Raw genomic sequence first — 20,974 nt, 5'->3', positions numbered from 1 at the left:
TAAGAAACTCATAAAAACCTGGCTATTTAATAGATTCTAAACTTCCCTACTAGCCCAGCACACAACCTTAAGACTCTTGTAACTGGATCTTGTTGTATATACACGTAACCCTTCCAACTGTGACTTGAGAACTCCTGTAACCTTCCTTCGATGTATATATATATATGTAATTACACTATTGTAACTGTACTTTTGCATTGCTAATAAAAGTCTATCGTTGTCATGTCACTTTGCTCTGTACTGTTTATTAAGCTTTCCTCCTTGTAACCAGGATATTTTGCATTTTCCTGTAACCTACGCCGTGATACCTCCAGGTATGGGCGTACAAACAAATACAATAAATAAATAAATAAATAAATAAATAAATAAATAGATAAATAAACAAGGAGGGGATGGTACTGGGTGTGAATAGCCAGAGGCATCGTTTAGCATGCCAATTGGCACTCAATATCTGGGTAAATTAAAAAAGAACACCCGCAAGCTGTGTACCCCTCCTCACATTTCATGTCCTTGCTAGCTGTACTCCAATGGATTAGTTTCAGTTCATAGGTGGTGCTTAAAGGCCAGAGGATTAGTATAACTCTAAGAACTATCTGCCATTCGCTCTCAACATAAAACAATTATATACAATGATATTGCACACATGAACCTTAGAAAACCTACGACAGTCAGCAGATCAGTATAGCCATGGAGACATTAATTTAAAAACAACTCATGAAGTACTCTAAGGAGGCCAGACACAAGACATATGCCATAAGAGTTTAATGGGGTGTAGATTGATGAAGAAAATAAACAGACACCTTGATTTTCTTTTTACATCATCTCAAACGCTGCACAGTTTTCTGGGTGGACGGAACACAATCTTTGCCGTTGAGTTTTGGGAAGCAGTGTTGAATAATGCTGTCACATTGGAATGGCCTTCCACCGAAACAGCATCACCGCAGATGCAAACATGTTTTGTCTCTTGTATTATGTCAATAATGGTATCAGGAAATGCACCCCATCCTCCTTCACCCCACAACTGGACAAAGGTCTTAGAAAGTCTTTTAAAAGCCAACACTTTAAGAATTGCTGAAATGGGAAAAGAAAAAGAAAGGTTAGTTTCCATCCTTGTCTCATTAAATATCCATTTTGTCTAAGCTTCTGAGTGTGAGTTTAGCTTTCTGGTTATAAGCTACTGCTTCTGTTATAATAACACCTTTAAAAGTTAGAGACCTTCGAACACAGCACGCCCTTGTCAAGCGTCCAATGGCCGCAGATAAGTGTATATCACAAAGGCCGCCGGGCTCACAGCCCAAAGGACAGATTCTCTAAATTTTCTTTGTCACAAATCATGAGATGGGCTAGCGCCTCTCTTCACATGCCCCAAAAAAAGGTGAAGCCCAATTCTCAAAGGTCATACAAATGAGCAGCCACACTAATGTAGGCAAGGGGGCTGGTCAGCGTATCTTTGTGCCACTCCCCAGCCCCTCCTGAAATGCTAAGGACACCTTTGTGAATAAGGTGACCTGAGGAATTCAGAAATGAGCACAGGTTAAAGGAGCACCTACATTTTGGAGAAACAGTGAGGAAACGCCAGTGTTATTTTTGGATCACTTTGATTTCTTCTGTTAGAGCAAAGTGGGCCCTATGTATTGTATTGTTATGCAATCTAGCAGGAGCATACAATTGAGGATTATTTTCTCATGAACATTTGTATCAAAATGTCAACTAAGTGACTCAACCAAAATAAGGATCAGTAACTTTTCACTCATTGCCTCCACCGGATCTGTTTAGACTTAATTGAGGTGTATTCAATATTGATCATGGATAACTCACTAGTGCCCGTGCTTACATACAAGGTGTCCGTATTGCTCTTTTGTGCATTTGTATTACGTTCCTCAAGTGTCAAGTTTTTATTTACTCCAGACTAAAAGAGAAAGCATTTAAATAAGTGAAGCCTTGCTGAGTATGAAACATTTCCAAGATGCAGCTTACCAGGTTGTTAGGTCTTGCGCCTTCCACGAGGCGATCACATCGGTAATCTCAACGGCCACTTTGCCATTCATGAGCTTCAAGTCATCAGCCTTGTCTCCATTGAAGTTGCCACAGGCTCCACACAAGCTATTAGCCAAATCTAGGCTTACTGTCACTGTCACCGACCCACTGGTACTGAGCTTAACCTGGATTTTGGAGGCCTGTTCCACGACCACTGTGTCATCTGCGATGGTAATTGAGACGGATTCTGAGATCTTAGCCGGGAATTTGACTTCACGTCCGTCCAACTGGAATAAAAAAGAGGAAGCTGCTATTTTGCAGAAGACAGTTACATGATCACATGTTTACATGTAAGACATTTGAAGGGGAGAGAAATGGGTCACACTAAACAATAACATGTAAGGGTTCCTGCTGCATCCGCAACTGCATTAGGTTACATCTTCTTGAACTCGGTGAGCAGCATAAACACCGAGACACTAGTATTATTTTCCTGGGAAATGGAAAAAAGTATTTGAGGCTGGCCTCAAGGGCCTTTTGAGAATACATTAGTTCTTGTTTGCATGTTTTCTCATCTGAATGATCAGACAACTTCATTACTGACTTTGATGGCTTCAATATCACTGCACAGATGCAAACAAAGCTCTCCGATTAGACCATTTGGCATTTTCTGAATTCTCTTTGGAGAAAGACTAAAGTAGAAAGAAATAGGAGGATTCCGAAAGGACTGTCACTTCTAAAATGGTGCAGTGGCAGAGTCAGTCCCTGTCTTATGAGTCATTCAATGGAATCTGTTATTTGGGAGATATCTAACTTTTGCTGTATGCTAAGCAAATCTGTGATGTTTGCATCATCAGTAATGGATAATTAATTTAAAAAAATAGAATTAAAAGGGAATTTTGATGGGCACAGTCCTATTCTAATAGTGACATCTGCATGCAGGAATTCAGCACTCCGACTGCCTCTACAGCTCATATTAATCTCCTCAACATCCAGAAAATGCATCCATGTCTTACTCACCACTCTATGAAAACTCAAAACTCCACCTTTGTGCTCTGCAACATTTACTAATGCTCAAGCCTAACCCGTGGCCCCCCTCTCTACTTCTTTATCCCTCCAGATAAAGCCTGTGTGCTTGTAGTGCTATTTGTTCACTATCCCATACCCTCCACTCCTCCTCTGCATTCATCCTCAATGCCTCACACCCCTCCCCCATGCCAGCTCTCGTTGCTGCTCTTTCTGCGTACTCAGACCTCTCCACTGGATCATGCTGCCCATCACAATCAAAGCCAACCCAACCAGTGATCGCTTTAAAACTCATCTTAATCTTTACTTACTTGCTAAAGAGGGTGCTCCCTCTGTCTCTTCCCTTCCTCCTTTACTGATCCTATCAGTCACTGCAGCAAGGCTTAGTAATGTTTGAAGTAATGGCCCTCTTGGGTTAATTGTACCTTCTAAGTCACCTGTTTCTTACATTTATATTTTTGTCTGTTCATTTTGTTTTGTCCTTGCTATATGTCCCACTTTTTTTAACACTCTCATAAACTGAATCACTACTTGTTCCCATCTTTGTGCTATCGTACAGGCACCCTTCACGGCAATGCCTCCACCCATTTGTAAACGTGTTATTTAAATTCATATCTAATCGAAATGGACATTCTTGTTCTTCAAAAAAAAAAACAATATACAAACACATTTGGTTTAGACAAGGTCTGTTAGATTTTAATAACTGACAAGGTTTCCTTTTGGTAATTAGCTAAGTGACCATGATTGGTCCCATGGACAAACTTTCTCAATATCCCTGGATGACACACAGAGCCTTACACAAAAGCTTTCATTGCAAAATACATATGTCTGGCTGTAAAATAACGAAGATGAGATCACCATTCCGTTGGACCCTAATATCAGCGGTATTGCAATTATGCAATGTGGCTAACTACGTAGACTACCTTTATAGGTAAATACCAGCATAAGCAATCAGCACAAAATGTAAAACTACAATCAACAGAAGAGAGCATTTCATTCATTGACAGCAGCAGAGCAAATGCTGCATTGGGCAAATACTTACTGACGCCTGTAAATGTGCTTCTAGCCACAACCTATTGAATTTTAATTGCTTCCTTAGTGCTAATGCAGCAGAAGTAATTTCTCCATCATTAGCCGAGTAAGCAAACAAACCACATGCTTCACATTGTGACATATGGTTTTTGGATTTACTGCTTTCCTTTTAAGTCTTGTCTTGATCTGTTCTTGTTCTCTTTTAGGTGGTATTTTCTAGCATTTTGGACAGTAGTTTGTCTTGTAAAGTTCCTTAACAGATAGATGTGTTTGGAACAACACCTGCAACAATGCAGTTTGTATTTCCTCACTGGATGGTATTTTACCCTTGCATAATGAGATGTTTTGTATTGGTGGCAGTAATTGACATTTACCACATCTGTTATTCCTAGCATCCTTTCTGTAATAACCATGTATGTCTTTTACTGGTGAAGCATCCTGATTTGGCCTTCTGGTTTCCATTTTTGTGAGAAAACACTGTTTACAATTAATTAGCTGATACGCACATTAATCTTAAGTAATTTGTGCCATAACCACATAGTTCCTTCCCCAGATTCATCAAACTGTTGGTCACCACGTATCTGTCCAAACGATTGGACAGGCTGCACACACAATCTGGCAAACAAATGGGCCACTGATTTCCCTTATTGACCTTCCTTACCTGGCCTCAGAGGCGGGTGCGAGGAACATGGAAGAGGGACAGTGCAGAGGCTGAGAGACAGTGCTGCAGTGGAAGGAGTAAGGATGGTCAGGGGGTGGGAAGTGTGGGGAAGGTGGGCGGTGGGTGTACGGCTGCGGAGTGAAGGCACATAGAGGGTGGAGACCTACATTTGGGGTAATCAAAAGTATGGGGAACAGGAAGGAAAAAGTGAAGGGAGGCAGGTGGGGATGTGGGGTGGCTAAATCAGAGAGTACGTGAGTGGAACCCACTTGAAGGACACCCAAGAAAGATCAGTGAGGTGGCGGAAAGAAGCAAATGCTAAATCTGATTTGGTGAAATGCACAAGGGCGAGAGAGAAAGAATCGGTGGGCGAGATTCAAAAGTGGGGATTCATGGAAGAGAGATAGGAAAGAAGAGGTGAGTGTAACTGCCTAGATCCGAGGATTGGCAAAAATTGGCAGATAGCCTCTCCATGCAAGCATGTTCTGAATGTGCTCTTGCAAATGATCCATCATCATGACTTCAGTAGACAGAGGAGTATTCTAAGAAATGGTGCTATGGTCGCTTCACTCACAAATGGTTGGATTTTGTATTTGTCATTTTCGATGACAGAGACAGCTTTAATTAACTGCCATGGGTCCCCCTCCCTAGTGCCAAGGCCTTTTTTGGTGATTTCGGTATTTCGCCATTCAATGCCTTCTAACGTTTTCTCTTTCATTAACCCCTTAAATGCCAAGGTCGAGGTATCTCGTCCTTGGCAACAGGGAGGTAATCCCAAGGACGAGATACCTCGCCCTTGGCACTTAAGGGGTTAAGATCAAAGCGTGAATCCAAGGGAAACGGGCCCACTAGAATATTACCAGTGACCAGTGATACACAGAGCATCTGAACAGGAGTAAACTAAAAAGCTAAAAAGGCCTTTCTCGTTATGTGAAAGCAGCCATTTTGTAAATTAAAATCGATAGCTTTATATACACTGTCAAAATTCTTGACAATTGTTATCAATGGAATAATTTAGCATCACCGAGTGCTCTGGAGAATTGAAGATGTGTGAAATATTTTGGTTTTTGTAGGTTTTTGTTAACATGTTGATTTATGTTTCCTTTGTCATATAATGTCTTAACCTATACCCAACAATCACGATTGCATGTCAGTGGTTTCTTTCATGCAAACAACTTTCTTCCTTTGTACAAATGAGTTGCCACAGGAATGGGATTCTCAGTGTATGTTTACCTCTGATAAAAGATTCATCGAGGGTAGCTACTTGGGTTTCAGTTGTGGTTATCACCTCGGGTGCACTCTGTCTCTACCTGTTCCAAGCTCCTCTGAGGCAGTAAGTGGCTCGCGCACAGTCCAGAAAATGCTTTTGCCTAAAAGCTTTGATCAGGGCATTTGTAATATACTTATATTTCGTTATTTGTGCTTCCCCACATTCAGACATCTTAAATATCGTGTGCAAGCACAATAGTCTCAGATAAATAATTAAAATAATAAAATCGCTCCAACTCACTTTAGGTAGTGTTTAAAGAGTATACAATAATTCATTTTGGTACTTACCCAAGCCTTCTTGCTCTTAGACAGGGTTATGAAAGCATCCCGGAAGAAGATATGGACGAGTGAGGCCACCTTTGCACCATCGTCGCTGCAGAGCTGGAAGTCGACGACAACTCGGAACCAGGCTTTGGATGTCTCATCGCAAAGGGAGGCCACCTCGTAGGGTCCCTTGCAGGAAACCTTGCCTGCGGCACCATCGAAGGAGCTGAACGAAGGTCCTGGGGTCATGGTGCATTTCCCTTCCTTCCTGAAGCAGCCGCGCACTCCCTGTTTGAGCATGCAGAACTCGCCGGCTGCACATGATAATGCCTCACAGAATACCCCTCCAATTGGCGAGCAGGTACATATTTGGCTGCAATCAGATGTGACGAAGGATTCATCCAACTGCAACAGAAAACAATTCAATGTCAAAATACAGGAAGGTGGTTATAGATGACAAATCTTTGTCTGGTCCCTTGAACTGGTGCAAGGTTACTGGTGCACAATCCTGGGTTCATTCTGAAACCGGTCAACCCCTCTAAAGCCAACAATGTCCACTTTAGGCTGCCATCTTAAACCGTCATGGTCTTTGCATCCACCACCATTTTATTTCCAGTTAAAAGGTAGCTACACATGTCATGTATTAGTGCTTACATTGAGCCTTCTTGGATCCTTTAAGCCCAGCAAAAGCCAGAAACCAGGCAGAAATCAGGGACAGTGTGTGAAAGACACTGCTGAGTATATCAAATAGGACTTCCCGGTTTAGAGCCTTAGAAGTAGACTTGAACATGATGATGATATTTTTTGTTTCCCCTGAATATCTCCTTCCGCGCCATGTGATCATATTGGGGTTTTTACAAATCTGATTCCGACTATATCTACCATTTTATTTTCAGGCTTGAAAAAGAGAAGGTTAAGAATTATACCTGACCTCTGACCTAACTATTGACTTTTCTTTGCCATTGATGCGCTATACTTCCAAAATGTTAAACCTGGAAGTTCTCAGGAAAGTGACTTATTTCCACGTTGTGAGGCCTGTGGCTGTGTTGGTTTGCCTACCATGAAGTTAACTAAAGGTCGACCTGCCCACCCCAAAGACCGCACTGATGCCTTTCTTTCAGCATGACACTACTTCTAGTGGTGGAGCACTCCCAAAAAATGCCCCCTTGCCAGTGCAGCTCTGACCTGGCCTCTGCAGCTCAATGAGGCAGTTCAGTCCAGTACAAGGGGCGACAACTGCCCACTCCAGGGTCCTCCTGGTAGGACTAGCTAGTCCTAATCACAGCAAATGTTAAGTAAGCAAGGCCCAAATCACCCCAAAAGGCTGAATCAGCAGTTACACGAATATGTTCGCCTGTGACTACCTGCAATAAGGTGTTAATATTTCTTCTCATGCATGTTTCCCTTAAATTGTTGTTTTCTTTGACATGCAGTTCAATTTATTGAATTGCACATGTGTTGCAGATGTGTTGCAACAATCGTACCACTGCCAAATGTTCAAGGTTGTTTGTGTGAATGGTCTGCAGCACAGCCGGAGCAAGTTACAACAGAATGCAGAGTGTTTTGCTGCAAATTCTAAAATGAAGCGTAAGAGAGGACTCGAGGTTGCCTTAGATATATTCAGAGTCTTGAATTTTCTCTAATTTTAGATTTTCTAGGAAATGTGTATGGGTTGATGATTCTGTATGGCATATATTGATTATATATTACCTCCAAAAATTATAAATGCTAAAACTATGTTGGCTTGTCTGTAGTGTAGGAACATGGTCCTGCAATGATGCCCCGCAGTCAGTCGCTTTTTGTGGTTACCACAGCGGAAGAACAAACCCCAGGGAGGAATGATGTTTGGAGCTTACCTTCATGTACCTGCCGTTGTAGACACAGCCGCAGTCATTCATCGACACACAGCTGTCCCCATCAAAGACATAACCAGAGTCGCATTCGCAGCCCTCAAAGCATTGACCTGAGCATTGAGCTGGTCCAGAGAGGGCAGCACAGCCGAAGTCACAGGTTGACGTGCAGAGCTCGTAATGGCTGTTGGCGCTGCATTTAAATGCTAAAGAGTGAAAAGGGGTTCAAATCAGTTACAAATAGAGGAAAATAATCTGTTTGCTTGGTGATCTATTTGATAAACCCTGTTACTCACTAGTGCTAACTTACTCCTCCGTTTGAGATGTATAAGTAATAACACAATTAATTGTAAACCAAACAGACAGCCTAGATGACAAATCTTTGTCTGGTCCCTTGAACTGGTGCAAGGTTACTGGTGCACAATCCTGGTAGGCTTTATCAGGCAATTACCAACATGGGTGATGAGGATCATATGTAGGAAGACAAAGGGCCACATCACGAGTCTGGCGGTAACCCTTAAATGCGGCGGTAGCGCTATTACCACCGCATTTAAGCGTCCGCCAGATCATGGCTTTGGCTGATTTCCCCCCAGCTCTTAGCTGGGAGGAAATCCGCCGAAATTTCACGCTTATACCGCCAGCGGGAAATCCACCAGCGGTAAGAGCGCGAAATTTCCCCACTGAGCCCAATGGGGAATGGGGCATTCCCGAATGGGCTCAATGGGGAATGGGGATTTCAGTTCCGTCAAACCCATGGTCTGGCGCTAATAGCGTTGGTGGATTTGGCGGTAGGGCAGCTAGCGCCAGTGCTATTAGCGCTGGCGTTACCGCCCAACTCGTGTTGACGCCCAAAGGCTAGAATTGATAACATACCTCATGTAGAGAGGAATATCACACCCTACAACATTTTGACGGAGAGAGAAGTAGCCACATTCTTTCAGATGTTCAAGATGCTTAAATGTTCCCAGTTTTCCAAATAGGGTACCTTGTTACCAAACAGGGGGACAGGAGGCTCCTTTCCCATTCTCCTCTATCTATGGATTTGAGTGCTCCTATTGTCCTGGATGTAATCTCTCATGATACCTTGACATTCTGATTCAGATGGTGGTGCTGCCTCTGAATGCTTACTCTTTTCACACAACCACATTTATTGGATGTTTTCATTAAATTGACTTACGGCAGAATGAGGCAGTTCTCCATGACGAAATAGTGACACCGGCAGCTTGGCACGCAGCCGCGTAGGCCTGCAGGCTCTTACAGAGGATCCCTCCGCTTCCCGTCACAGAGCACATGTCGTAGGTGCAGTGGTTGTAATAGTCCGCAGGGTTGACTTTGGCATGGCAGTTTTTGAAAGGGCCGGCGGTATTGGTGATCATTCCACACGAATCCACACCCTTGTATGGTGCGATTTTCGCTGCATCACAGACTGGGCACTGGTCCCCGCAGTCATCAGTGCACTTGGCTCCTGCAATGGTCACTTTCCAGGCCATACCAAAGTCCTTCACATTCTTGGTTATTTGTTTGTTTGGTAGCTGGAACTCGTCTTTGTTATTGTCATTGAAATTGCCACAGAGACCTCCCAACTTGCCCTTGTAGGTACTTGGGACGGTGACCATCACATAATAGACAGTATCATAGAGGACTTTGAGGCCAAAATCTGTCTGAAGAACAATGTTGCTTCCCTCCTGGTTAATGGCTATTGTGCCATCATTTAGGGCGAGTGGTAGGTTAAAGAATTCCCCGTCCACCTAGAAGGAAACACATTTGGATGCATGATTACACAGACTCAGGGTAATAGATATTGCTTACAACAACGTTTCACACCAAATACTTCCTCAGATCATTAACGTATAATCAATGCGATGCCAAGAAAACTCCCTAAATCCCCCTCCCCACATTTGAATTCCTGTCTATTGGTGACAAAAGGGGGGAGCGGGGATCATTTCTGGTGAAGTTGCCATTAGCCAATGTTTCAAGGCACTCTATTGGGTGTTTTGTATGTAGCACTGTCAAAGCCCCTAAAGTGGCCTCTCGTCCTCTCACTCGAACTCTAATCTTAGGAGCCGATTGTAAAGGGGAGAAGGACTGAATAGCAAAACATTGGGCACTTCCTCTCATGTGTTGGAACTGCTTTGGCCAACTTGGGTCCTCCTCTCTGGGCAGTGCTATACTGCGAGAGGAGAGTGCCTGAGGTTAGACGGCGGGCAACCATATAAAGCGAAGCAATTGGCTCTGTTTGAAAAGAGGAACCAGTGTTTTAACCTATGAAATAAAGGGAAGAGACATTTATGATATCTTTAAAAAAGTAAACCATACAATGGTGCTTCCCTATAGGTTCATCAGACTCTACACCTTCACAATATGTTTGGGTAGGAGTCAGGCAGAGCTCACTGAGGTGTCAGGAGCAGATTAGCACAGGTAAAGGTATTGCTTTCTGGAGCACGACTGCTGTTAAAAACTCCTTGCAGCAGCATTGGTGTGAGTCAAGTGGGACACAGCTGCTGACCTCTGAGGGATTAAGGATAGGAAACAAATGCCATAGGCGCTGTGAGAAGTGGACAACGACTGTGAGGGTCACGTTGTAGACTGTTTGGATTTTGTGCAGTTTGCTGTGCTGTCAAGTTATTTTAAGAAGACATAGTGCTCAGCAGGTGTGACGATGGTGAAGCCGCCCACGCCATGGAAACACTGGTACAGGAAAGGAAACTTTTTATGTGTTGGCCCCAATGCAAAGTTTGAAGACATGAAAGCATTTGGTTGAAGCAGATGTGTAGACCACTGAAAAGTCATTATACTGCTCACTGCAAGTGCAGTCTATGCAGACTATCGTCAAGTCGAAAAATGTTGCTTCATTTTTTGTATTATTTTCCCCAACCTGCATTATTTCCTGACATTGATTCACTGCACAATTCATTCGTAAATGAGGCTTTGCACTCACCTTGACCTTCCAGCTCATTCCTCTTTCTATGATAATGGTGTATTGATACACAGACACTGCCACCAACCGAGTAACTGCAACGTTGCCGCTGCCATAGCTTTCATTCTCCACTACCACTGTGAACCCTGGGAGCCTTCGGTCTTCTCCTAGAACTTTCACCAGTGTATAGGTGCAGGTGCCTTGGAAGTCAAAGGCTAGGCCATCAAATGAGATGTAGTGAGGATCTCCTGATGCCACACATTTGCCAGTTCCCACTGGCTGGCATGCCTGTATGCCATTTACTACCTTGCACTCCTCGTTGGCACCACAGGTTACCTTCTTGCAATCCACAACTCCATTCTCACCGCATGTGCAGAGGTCCTTGCATTGGCCACCTGGGTAGAACTCCTGACCTCTCTTGTAGTATCTCTCATTATATATGCACCCGCATTGCGCAACCGGGACACACGTGTCGCCACTCAAGATGAAGCCGTTGTTACAAAAGCAGCCTTCGGTACAACGTGCATCACAGCCTGCGGGGGACGAGAGACCGGAGCAGGTGGCGGGGCATCCATTGCCACATACCTCATAGTGCATATTCAAGGGACAAGACGGACCTGAAAAAAGTGATAATAAGTTGTACAAGGTTTTAAGTACAGAAACATTCAATGATATTACACAGAGCTGACGCGTATGTCTTAGTCTTTCTTCGGTGTCTAGTCGAGTGAATATGTACGTGTGTGTGCCAGTGAGTGTGTGCACATGAATGTATGTGTGTGTGTGTGTGTGTCTGCTGCTTGCTGCTTCACCCCACCTTTCTCATTGTATCACCATCTCTCTCTATGTTCTTTTTGAATCTATATTCGGGTGTAGTGGAGGGAGGATAGGCATAAAGGAAAAGAAAAGTAACTCCCTCAAGGGCACGTGGTCGCTGCCACTTTAGAGTAGATAAAGATGGCACAGCACAGATCTTAGAGATGAGTGCATTGCAGAGGGTGGGATCCCTCACAACAAAAGAATGAGCTCCCAGAGAGAAGTGATCACATCTGGGAAGTGCCAGAGATATATATTTAAATAACATGAGAAACATTGCCATTTGCTAGGTTCGCGTGGAACGATTAATGTTCTAAAATACTATGGGTTAAGCATGATATGCTATGTGTGTTGGTTAAAGGAGCTTCTATTTAACAACTACAATTTGTTTCTTGACTTTTCTTCAAGGCAGCATTTTCCAAAAGAGAGCCCAGTAAATGGTACATAGCCATGGTGGCGTGGAAGGGACCTGGACACAAAAGAAGAGAGCCACCACAGAGACTCTTTAATGTTATGTGCGGCAACTAGATGAGAGTTAGAAGGGGAGAGGAATCTTGTATCTCAATGGAGGTGGAAACATGTTATGCACAAAAGGTATGGATGATTTACTAGGAAGTATTTTTGCTTAACTGGCGATAGGCAGGGTGGTGCTTAGGGCAAAGTCAAAAATAGTTTTTGGATCCAACTTTGAAGAAAGCTTTGTGTTTCTCTTAAATTTATTTTCACTTTCTCCATGATCAGAGTGATGACGTGCTTAATTTGAATGCATTATTGTAAAAATTACAATATTGGGTGGTTCTATATAAATACATCTCCGGGCAGACTTCCTTGAGTTGATCGGGATTGGTCATGTTTGTCACAGATATAAATATGTTAATGACCACATTATTGAATGACTAATTTCCTTTTAGTACATGGGTCTGCAAACTTTGGCTCTATAGATGCTTTGGACTATATCCCCCATCAGCCCCAGCAGCATTGTCAATGGTGAGGGCGCATGAGAGTAGTCCAAAACGCCTGCTATAGAACTTGAGAGTCCTAGCTTCTCAGTTACAGTTATGGCTTTTCCGTGCTTCTGTGTGCGCTATTGATTAGAATGTGGGACGGAAGTCTGAATCCCTGGAAACAAATGTTTGTTCTGGAAAAAAATGCATATATGATTTAGTGATAGATCTTGGATTGGCCTCTGAGCTGCTCTTTTTCGAACCACAAATTGATGGCAGCACTAGGCTCTGTGATCAGCACTTTGGAAAACGACTTGGATATTTGGAGAAAGTAGAATGCGAGGGAAACATCAGGCTACAGGATCCAGAACTTACTGCAGAATGAGTTGGTTCTCCATTCTTGTATCTGAATTCCAAGGGCCTGGCATGCAGCCACATAGGTACTGACGGCAGCGCAGGATGCTGTGAAGTGACCTTTGTACTGGCAGGCGTCAAAGAGACAGTTATTGAAGAAGGGTGTTGGGTCAATGCTTGCATAACATTTACTGAATGGCCCATTGACCTTGTTGACAACCCCACAGTACTTGTCGCTCTTGTATTTTTCTTTCTGGGCATCGTTGCAGAGCGGGCAGCTGCTCCCGGTGCATTCGGGTGTGCACCCTGGCACATCTCGGATCTTCCAGCTGTCAGCAAACTGAACAACGCTGGTCGCTTTGGCCCCATTCTTCATTGTCAAGTCGTCACTGTTGACTTTGTTGTTGTTTCCGCAAAGGCCACCAACGGCATTGGCGTATGTGCTGGGCAGGGTCACTGTGACCTCGCTGTTCCAGTCGAACGTAACAGTAAGGTCGAAATCGGTCTTGACAACTGCATGTCCCCCGCTGATGAAAGCTAGGATTTTGTTGATTTGGAAGTACAGTGGCAGAGCAGTAAGAAGTCCATCCACCTGAACAAAGAAGCATAGTAGACACAGTTATATACCTCATTCAGCTCCCTGGAACATGAAGTCAATGTGCAACATTCTTTAAGGATGTGTGGAAACTGGAGAGGCCTCTCTTAATGGCCTTCCCTGCTAGTGGATGCTGACCTAGAACCTTAGAGCCATAGACTCGAGCTCAGCACCTGCATCAAGATCCATGCGTCACGAACAAAGAGGCGTGCAAATCAGAGTTTGATGCCATCATCTCTGAAGCAGCATTTTCAACCAACATTTGATAGGTAAGTGCCCCTCTATGACCATGAGATCACACCCGCCACTCTAATGTGACTGGACAGGGACTCCATACCTGTCTCCCTTCTTCTTCCAGTGACCATCCAAGCCCCAGCCAACCAAGGAAGGGGGGCATTGATGCGCTTCTCTTGGAGGGATGGCTCTGAAGTGGCTGCACGCTGATATGCCAGCCCTGTTTATAAAATCTTAAATAAATAGGGGGCATGCTGCATCAACCCACAGGGACTCCGGGGCAACTAGAAAACATGGTGGGGTGCCAAGGCTCCAGTGGATTTAACAGTGGTGTGCAGTGTTTAAAGGAAATACATACTTCAATGGTTTCTTTCTGAGGTAGTAGTAAAAAGAAAATACATGGTCAGTCTTCAAAAGAGGAATGTACAATTTTGCACATCTACCAATTGAATTTTTGGGCAATTTTGATGTCCTCTTGAAAAGCTACCAATTGTTTTGTTATCACATACGATGTCAGAGCAATATTTTATTATGGAAATGAAGTCACCAGTGGTGACCTGTGATAGCATGTCTCCATGCACTAGTGACATCACAGTGTGCTCTGGATAACCGGCATCTAGCACTTTGATAATTAATGCCTACGGCGGGCGGGCACCCTGAGAGTTCTGTATGAGCACCGAAGCAGGAACATAGCGTGCATTTCTTCCTTCTTCTAGTGCATGCACAAGCTTACTAGAAGTGGAAAGACGTGGATGCTATATTCTTACTCTAGCAGGGGTATGATATGATATGATAAGTAGTCTAAAATACGGCTTGTTGATGAATGCCTTGTTTAGAAATAATATTGTTTAGACAGCATAGTGTTCCCTAGCAGGCACGTATACGAGAACTTTACCACCCAAATGCCCAGTCATTGTTAGATATGGTAATGTACATACCTGGATCTGGCGAGGGTAGTCTTTGCTGAGGGTGATGGTGATGCCGTAGGCCTCCAAGGTCACCACTTTTGTGTAAGAGACAGCCTTGTTTCCCCGGTTGTCATTCTGAACTGAGATGGTGAATGCAGTGAGTGTCGGATCCTTGGAAACGAGCCCAACCAGCTGATAGACACAGGTGCCCATGAAGTCGTATCTATACCCATCGAAGGTGCTATAGTGTGGATCGCCGCTTGCTGAACAAGTGGAATAGCTGAGAGGGAAGCAATCTCGAACTCCGTTGACCACCATGCACCGTTCGCTGTCTTTGCATTTGGTGTTCTGACACACCACCATGCCAAGGGTTGGGTCGCATTTGCAACGCACTTGACACTTGTCGTCGGACCAGAACTCCTCGTTGGGTTTGTAGTATAAGCCATTGGCGGTGCAGCCACAGCTTCCCACGGGAACACACTTATCGACACTCAGGACAAAGCCATCATTGCACTGGCAGGTTTCCACACAGGGCATGCGACAGGTGGACGGGGCCTTCCTGTCAGAACAGGTGGCGGGGCAGGCATTTCCACAAGCCTCATAGTGGCTGTTCTCACCACAAGGAAGAGCTGCAAAAGTTAAAGAACATACAGTATTTTAGAACACCATTAAAATGCCCCTAGTAAGAAGAAAAGGGGTTGTGCAATTGTGAAGAAAAGCAGTTGGCAAAATCTGAATGTACAGACAATGCAATATAAAATTGGAGAAGGCAGAATCGACATAGTACATTAAAATAAGGGAAAGACACTATAAGGCAAAGGTCCATAAGTGGACAGTAAACTCATTCCCGTTAAACGATAATACATGGAAAAAGAATATTTACTGCCCAATTCATGGAATATTTGCCCGGTTCAAAGTGAATTTGCACTGCTGAAAAGTGACTTTGCACTGCCGACACAAACCCTGATTCATGGAACCATGCAAAGTGTATTTTTACCATGCAAAGTCTGAAAAAAGTCAGCGCATAGTCATTTTTGCAGTAATCTCCTTCAGTAAACCCGAGTACTGGTAAACTGAAAGCTTCAAACACTTTTACCAGCGAACTTAAGACAAAGTGTAAGGCTGTCAGTGTTGGTGTTGACTCGCCCATTGACTCAGTGGTCTGTGTAGCCTGATGTATTTGAGAGGTGCAGCCACCATTTTCCTCACTATGTCGTTCCGTGACCCTTTTTAATATCTCCAGCATGGCTGAGATTGCATTTAGTTCAAATGATGATTACCGGGATAACTGGGGTCCACCAACCTCCAGCACATCCACATTCAGATCATGTGCAGTGGAGGAGCAAATCTCGTAATGTGTCCATATAGGGTTTCCTCTCGAAGGTAGTGAGGCCTGACCATAAGTTCCTGCACCACTTTCTGGAAAGAATTCCGCAATGGCGTCTTTCATGGCATTAGCTGTAAAGGTGTACTCCATATTAGCATCCAGGACCCCCTTCATTAGGGGGTGAGAGGGTTTAGAGGCAGCTGATACCCTCAGCTCTATATTAGAAGGTTCACTTGCTCTTGATCCCGAGGGCACTTGGGAGTCTTGTACATAGGCACTCTCTGGTGGACAGAAATGCCTGCCCCCCTGCCGGGTAGGGCTTGAAAATTGATCTTTCTACTATTTTCCGACTAGTCCCCCCCCCACCCTTGCAACAATTTAAGTTCCGGGGCATAAAGATCATCCATGAGGGCTGTACTCGAGAGACATTCTCTCCACACTCCTCCCAAGAGTAGAAATCCTTACACCCACCCAAGGAATGGAACGAAATTAATTAAAAAGAATTTTATACAACAAAACTGCATCCAGGACCCCGGCCTGCATGTCCCAACCACCAGGCTAAACAGAACACGGATAACGGGACCAAACGGAGCGTATACAGTGTATAAAAACATCCACTACGAGTGCCTCGAATGAAAACCTGAGTCCCGAGTGAAAACCTCTCCACTCACCCGGTACCGAGCTCCAAGCACAGCACCCACGTGACTCAGCAAGTCACTGACTCTGCACTGCACAGCTTGGTTCAGAAACTACAACATCAACTTTGTCAGCTGCTCGGAAGCTCCTGACTGCTCCTTACAGCTCAGCTCTGCGGCTTGTGGCTTACCATTCCCCTCAGCCTCCACAAGAAAAAGCAGTAAAACAGTGTGTGCACCACGTACACCGAAAGCCACCCGAGCCGAACTAGCTCCAGTGGCTCCAGCAGTCCAACTGATCAGATCAGAGAAAAGGACCCAAGTAATGCGTGGTCCGTGTCGAGCCACATTAGTCTCTCAATCTCACTCTGCCACACTATCCCACATCAGCAGCTAGCCAGTCCCAAAGTGCAGTAGTGTGTCAGAACCTGGGCTCTTCCTTATGGATATCAAGTTTCTCCACCAAAGCCATAGAACGCAGATTGGAACTCAGGAACCAGATACCTGCACCCATCAACACCAGAGGTTTTGCATCTGCCTTTCCCACTGTCCCACTAATGAACCGTACTCTGCTTTTTTCTTACAGAGCCAAGCACAGCGAGACCACCAATAGTGCAGACGGGTGCAATACAAACCACACATTACATTAACTCTCAAAAGACTGCTTAGAAGTAACAATGGCAAGCCCTGTTCAACACACTGCTTGTTGTTATTGCTTGATAGAGCTAGTTCAAAGAGTTCCCAGGGGGATGTGTTTTGGGCGGAAAGGGTCAGGTTGTGGGTGGGAATTTTTGTAAGGATTAGCATGGGCATTTCAATGAATGGGTGGGTAAATAGCTAAACAGCACTTACTATCTAGCATACCATCTCTTTCCTAGCTATACAGTAATGCAAGAGTTTTAACTTAAAGGTAGTGCGAAAGGTGCCACCTAATAGGCAAAACTAAAAACAGAAACTGGGAAGGATAGCTGAAAGCACAATACACAAGCTGTGGGACTGCACTGAGAAAAACTGAGCTAAAGAAAAAATCCATGCCCCCAAGACAAATCAATTTGATAGGCGACAGTATTTACAAATATGTTGAACTAAATATATCATATCCGAAACCATGACAAAGAAAGGAAAAAGAGCAGAACAAACACATACAACAACAGAACACATTCATTGATACAAGCGCCCACAGACTGTGAAAAGGCTCTTTTAGACTAATGGCTGTCGTACCCAAATTTGTGATGGCATAAGAACATATGGGCTGGCACTGGTAATCTAAATCATAAGGCAAAGGTCCCCTGACATAAAAAAGGCTGCACACGAAAGCACCAATAAAAAAGTGTGCAGAGGCGTCTTTTGTTTACATTACATCAATATTTAGTGGGTTTCAGTGTGGACCTAAAATTGGAGTGCACATTGCTGTGATCAGAAGTACCCATTTTTGAATGTGACATGATTTAGGGGATTGTATCCTTAGCAGGTAACTTGCCGCTCTTTCCCTTTGAAATGACATACAGCGGAAGAAATCATGACAGACATTCATCCCTAATGTTCACTTGACCCGGTGGTAAATATCCTGTTGATAGAGGATTTTGAAGCCAGGTTACCCGTTTTATTTACCCCCCCAAAACTGAACTATTATCAGGAGCGTTAGTTACTTACGGCATCCGGCTGGGGTTCTCCAGTCATAGATCTTAATTCCTTCCTTCCTGCAGGTGGCAGCATAGACACTGAGGGCTTGGCACAGGAACTGCTTGGCTCCTCCATTGATGCAGACGTCATACAGGCAGCTATCAAAGAAGTTGTCTGGGTTGAACTTGCTGTGGCACTCGCGGAAGGCCCCGTTCGCAGTCTTGCTGAGGATTCCGCAGAACTGCTCGCTCCCGTACAGTGTCCTCTTGCTGTCGTCGCAGGTTGGGCAGACCCCTGTGCATGCATGGAAACAGAAAGGGTCTCTGTCTGGGACCTGCCAACTCTTGGCCCAGTCTATTATGGAAGGTGCTGTGGCGCCATCGGGTTTCTTCATGTCATCCCCCGCGTTCTGATTGAAGTTTCCACAGAGGCCGCAGGTGGCTCCATAGTAGCTGCTGGGGATGGTCACTATCAAATGCCAGTTCCACTCGTACGACACCTGGAGACCGAAGTCTGTCTGCACAAGGGCCAATCCGCCACTCTGCACCGCAGTTATTTTGCCATTTTCCAATGTAGCTGGCAGAGAAATGACCTCATCATTTATCTGAGGACAGAGAAGAAACATTTAAAGACTACACCTTTTCAATGTTAGTGTTTTATAGATTGAGTATGGTTATCCAAATGGGTGTGTGTGTGCATGAGAGGGAGCATGCTTAAGCCTTGTTCTGTGGTGTTTCACCAGCCTCGTGGTCCTTCTCTAATACCACAAAATGCAATTACAAACTCAATAAACAATTATTTACTAAGAGTCTAGCTCGAAAACTTGTTATCTGTTATCTCGTTAGTCCTCAAGTGGCTTTCTGCTCTCCCCGCATCTCGTCTACCTGTCCCTGCTATTTCTGCAGCGCAAATGCCTTACACCAGTTCTCTGTGCAGCCAATAAGACCTGACTCCTATTATATTAATCCAACAGTTTATCCGGTCTGACACTAGCATCTAGGGAAATAGAGGACTATTGCATTATAAGCCTCAGACCCAACCTGGAACTTATCTTTTGCTAGGAATTTAGTATATGTTTTTTGGCATGCAGAAACAATGTTCTGTGTGTGACCAGGTGAACCGGACGGTAATTCATGAAATTTCATGAAGATGTAACCGAAAGCTCTGAGGATGTGTGGACTCCTCAGGAATCTTGCTGCAAACACGTCTTTGGCATAATTTCTAATTTCATTAAACATTTCAACAGCGAAATCTCTGAAATTGTGTTTCATATACCACTGGTTCCAAAAAGTTCCCAATTGTTCTTCAATTGGTACTGGGATTAAAACGTCCTCTAATTCTCATGACACTTTATGCTGGTTGTACAATTAGTAGTGAGTCATCCCTAACCAGAAAAGTAAGATTTAATGTCTTCGCTAGGGAAAAAACAAGATCTTCTATCATGCTGCTAACCTAAGCAGATGAACAAAATATACTTTTTGGAATGTAATCAATTTTGTTGTCTTTCAAATATTTTTTTCAGATTACTCACCCTGATTTTTCCAATTTCTCCCTTGTATATTGAAATCTTGTAGCCGTACACGTAAATGTTAACCAGCTTCACATAGGATACTACTTGGTTTCCTCGGTTGTCGTTCTTCTCGTCTATGTTGAATGGGACGAGTGTGGTGTCACTGCCGCAGTACTTCGAGATGGTGTAGGAGCAGGTGCCCTGGAAGTCGTAGTTGTATCCATCATAGGTGTGGTAGTGAGGGTCGCCCCAACCCCAGCAGGTGCCGACATAATCTGGCACACACACTGGGTTGTCGTCTTTGATCTTGCAGCTCTCTTTGGTTCGGCATTTCATAGATTTACAAGGATCTGAAAGACACAACAAGTTTAAGGGTTTAAGACTAAACAAGTCAGTGATCCTGCAGGTGAGAGATGCGTTTTTCAAAATGGGCACAAATGGAAATCAATTTCACAATTTGCACCACAAAGCTCGCGTTCTTAGCAAACTGTCCGAAGATCAATTGGTATGGAAAGCGGGATTCTAATTGCATTCCCCGAGGGGTACAAGTCAGGGTGGAAAAGACCCAGGATTTAATATGTATGTAGGTGAACATCCCTTCCTAGTCTACCATTCAACCTCTTGCACAATTCCAACCTTCAGAACGTACGAAAGTGGGAGATTTTCGGTAGGTAGGACTAATGCGTGCACTCAGCCCGCGTGGTTTGCGCAGCAAGTGTCACTACTCTATGCCGACCAGCTTGGAGCCCAAGGTTCTCCCAGAAGACTTACAATGGGTACTCAAAGGGATCTTTTTGCAATCACGTTGGCTACATGGTGAGAGACAGTGCTAAAAGTTGTGCTAAGTGATTTCATCCAATGATTTAACATTTCCCAGAGTGCTTCAGGAGCACTATCCTCTCTGGCATCACTGACACTTGTGTGACCTTCAATATTCTTAGCAGCACTGCCACATCATAGCAGGGAAATAATGATTCTCACCCAAAGCATCGCACAACAGCAGAAATAATGTGCCATGTAAATTAAAATGTCGGGTGC

The 20,974-nt window shown here is 44.1% G+C and overlaps 1 protein-coding gene across 1 annotated transcript in view; it reads right to left on the bottom strand.

The window, feature by feature from the left end:
• Window positions 1-747: 747 nt before the first annotated feature.
• The window catches only part of LOC138451189 (IgGFc-binding protein-like), a 60,130-nt gene continuing 39,903 nt past the window's right edge, over window positions 748-20,974 (bottom strand). The window contains exons 11-20 of the mRNA XM_069604891.1: window positions 19,958-20,286; window positions 18,457-19,030; window positions 14,872-15,470; window positions 13,126-13,696; window positions 11,015-11,610; window positions 9,254-9,824; window positions 8,083-8,282; window positions 6,251-6,631; window positions 1,978-2,264; window positions 748-1,071 (exon numbers count right to left, since the gene is read on the bottom strand). Coding sequence (XP_069460992.1) covers window positions 1,062-1,071; window positions 1,978-2,264; window positions 6,251-6,631; window positions 8,083-8,282; window positions 9,254-9,824; window positions 11,015-11,610; window positions 13,126-13,696; window positions 14,872-15,470; window positions 18,457-19,030; window positions 19,958-20,286 — 4,118 coding nt within the window. The 3' untranslated portion in view covers window positions 748-1,061. The remainder of the gene's footprint in view (window positions 1,072-1,977; window positions 2,265-6,250; window positions 6,632-8,082; window positions 8,283-9,253; window positions 9,825-11,014; window positions 11,611-13,125; window positions 13,697-14,871; window positions 15,471-18,456; window positions 19,031-19,957; window positions 20,287-20,974) is intronic.

The sequence above is a fragment of the Ambystoma mexicanum genome, chromosome 1p (assembly GCF_040938575.1).
Source record: "Ambystoma mexicanum isolate Mex_15411 chromosome 1p, UKY_AmexF1_1, whole genome shotgun sequence".
Taxonomy (NCBI): Eukaryota; Metazoa; Chordata; class Amphibia; order Caudata; family Ambystomatidae; genus Ambystoma; species Ambystoma mexicanum.
The sequence above is the reverse complement of the archived record's forward strand: the minus strand, read 5'-3'. Positions and strand labels throughout refer to the sequence as shown.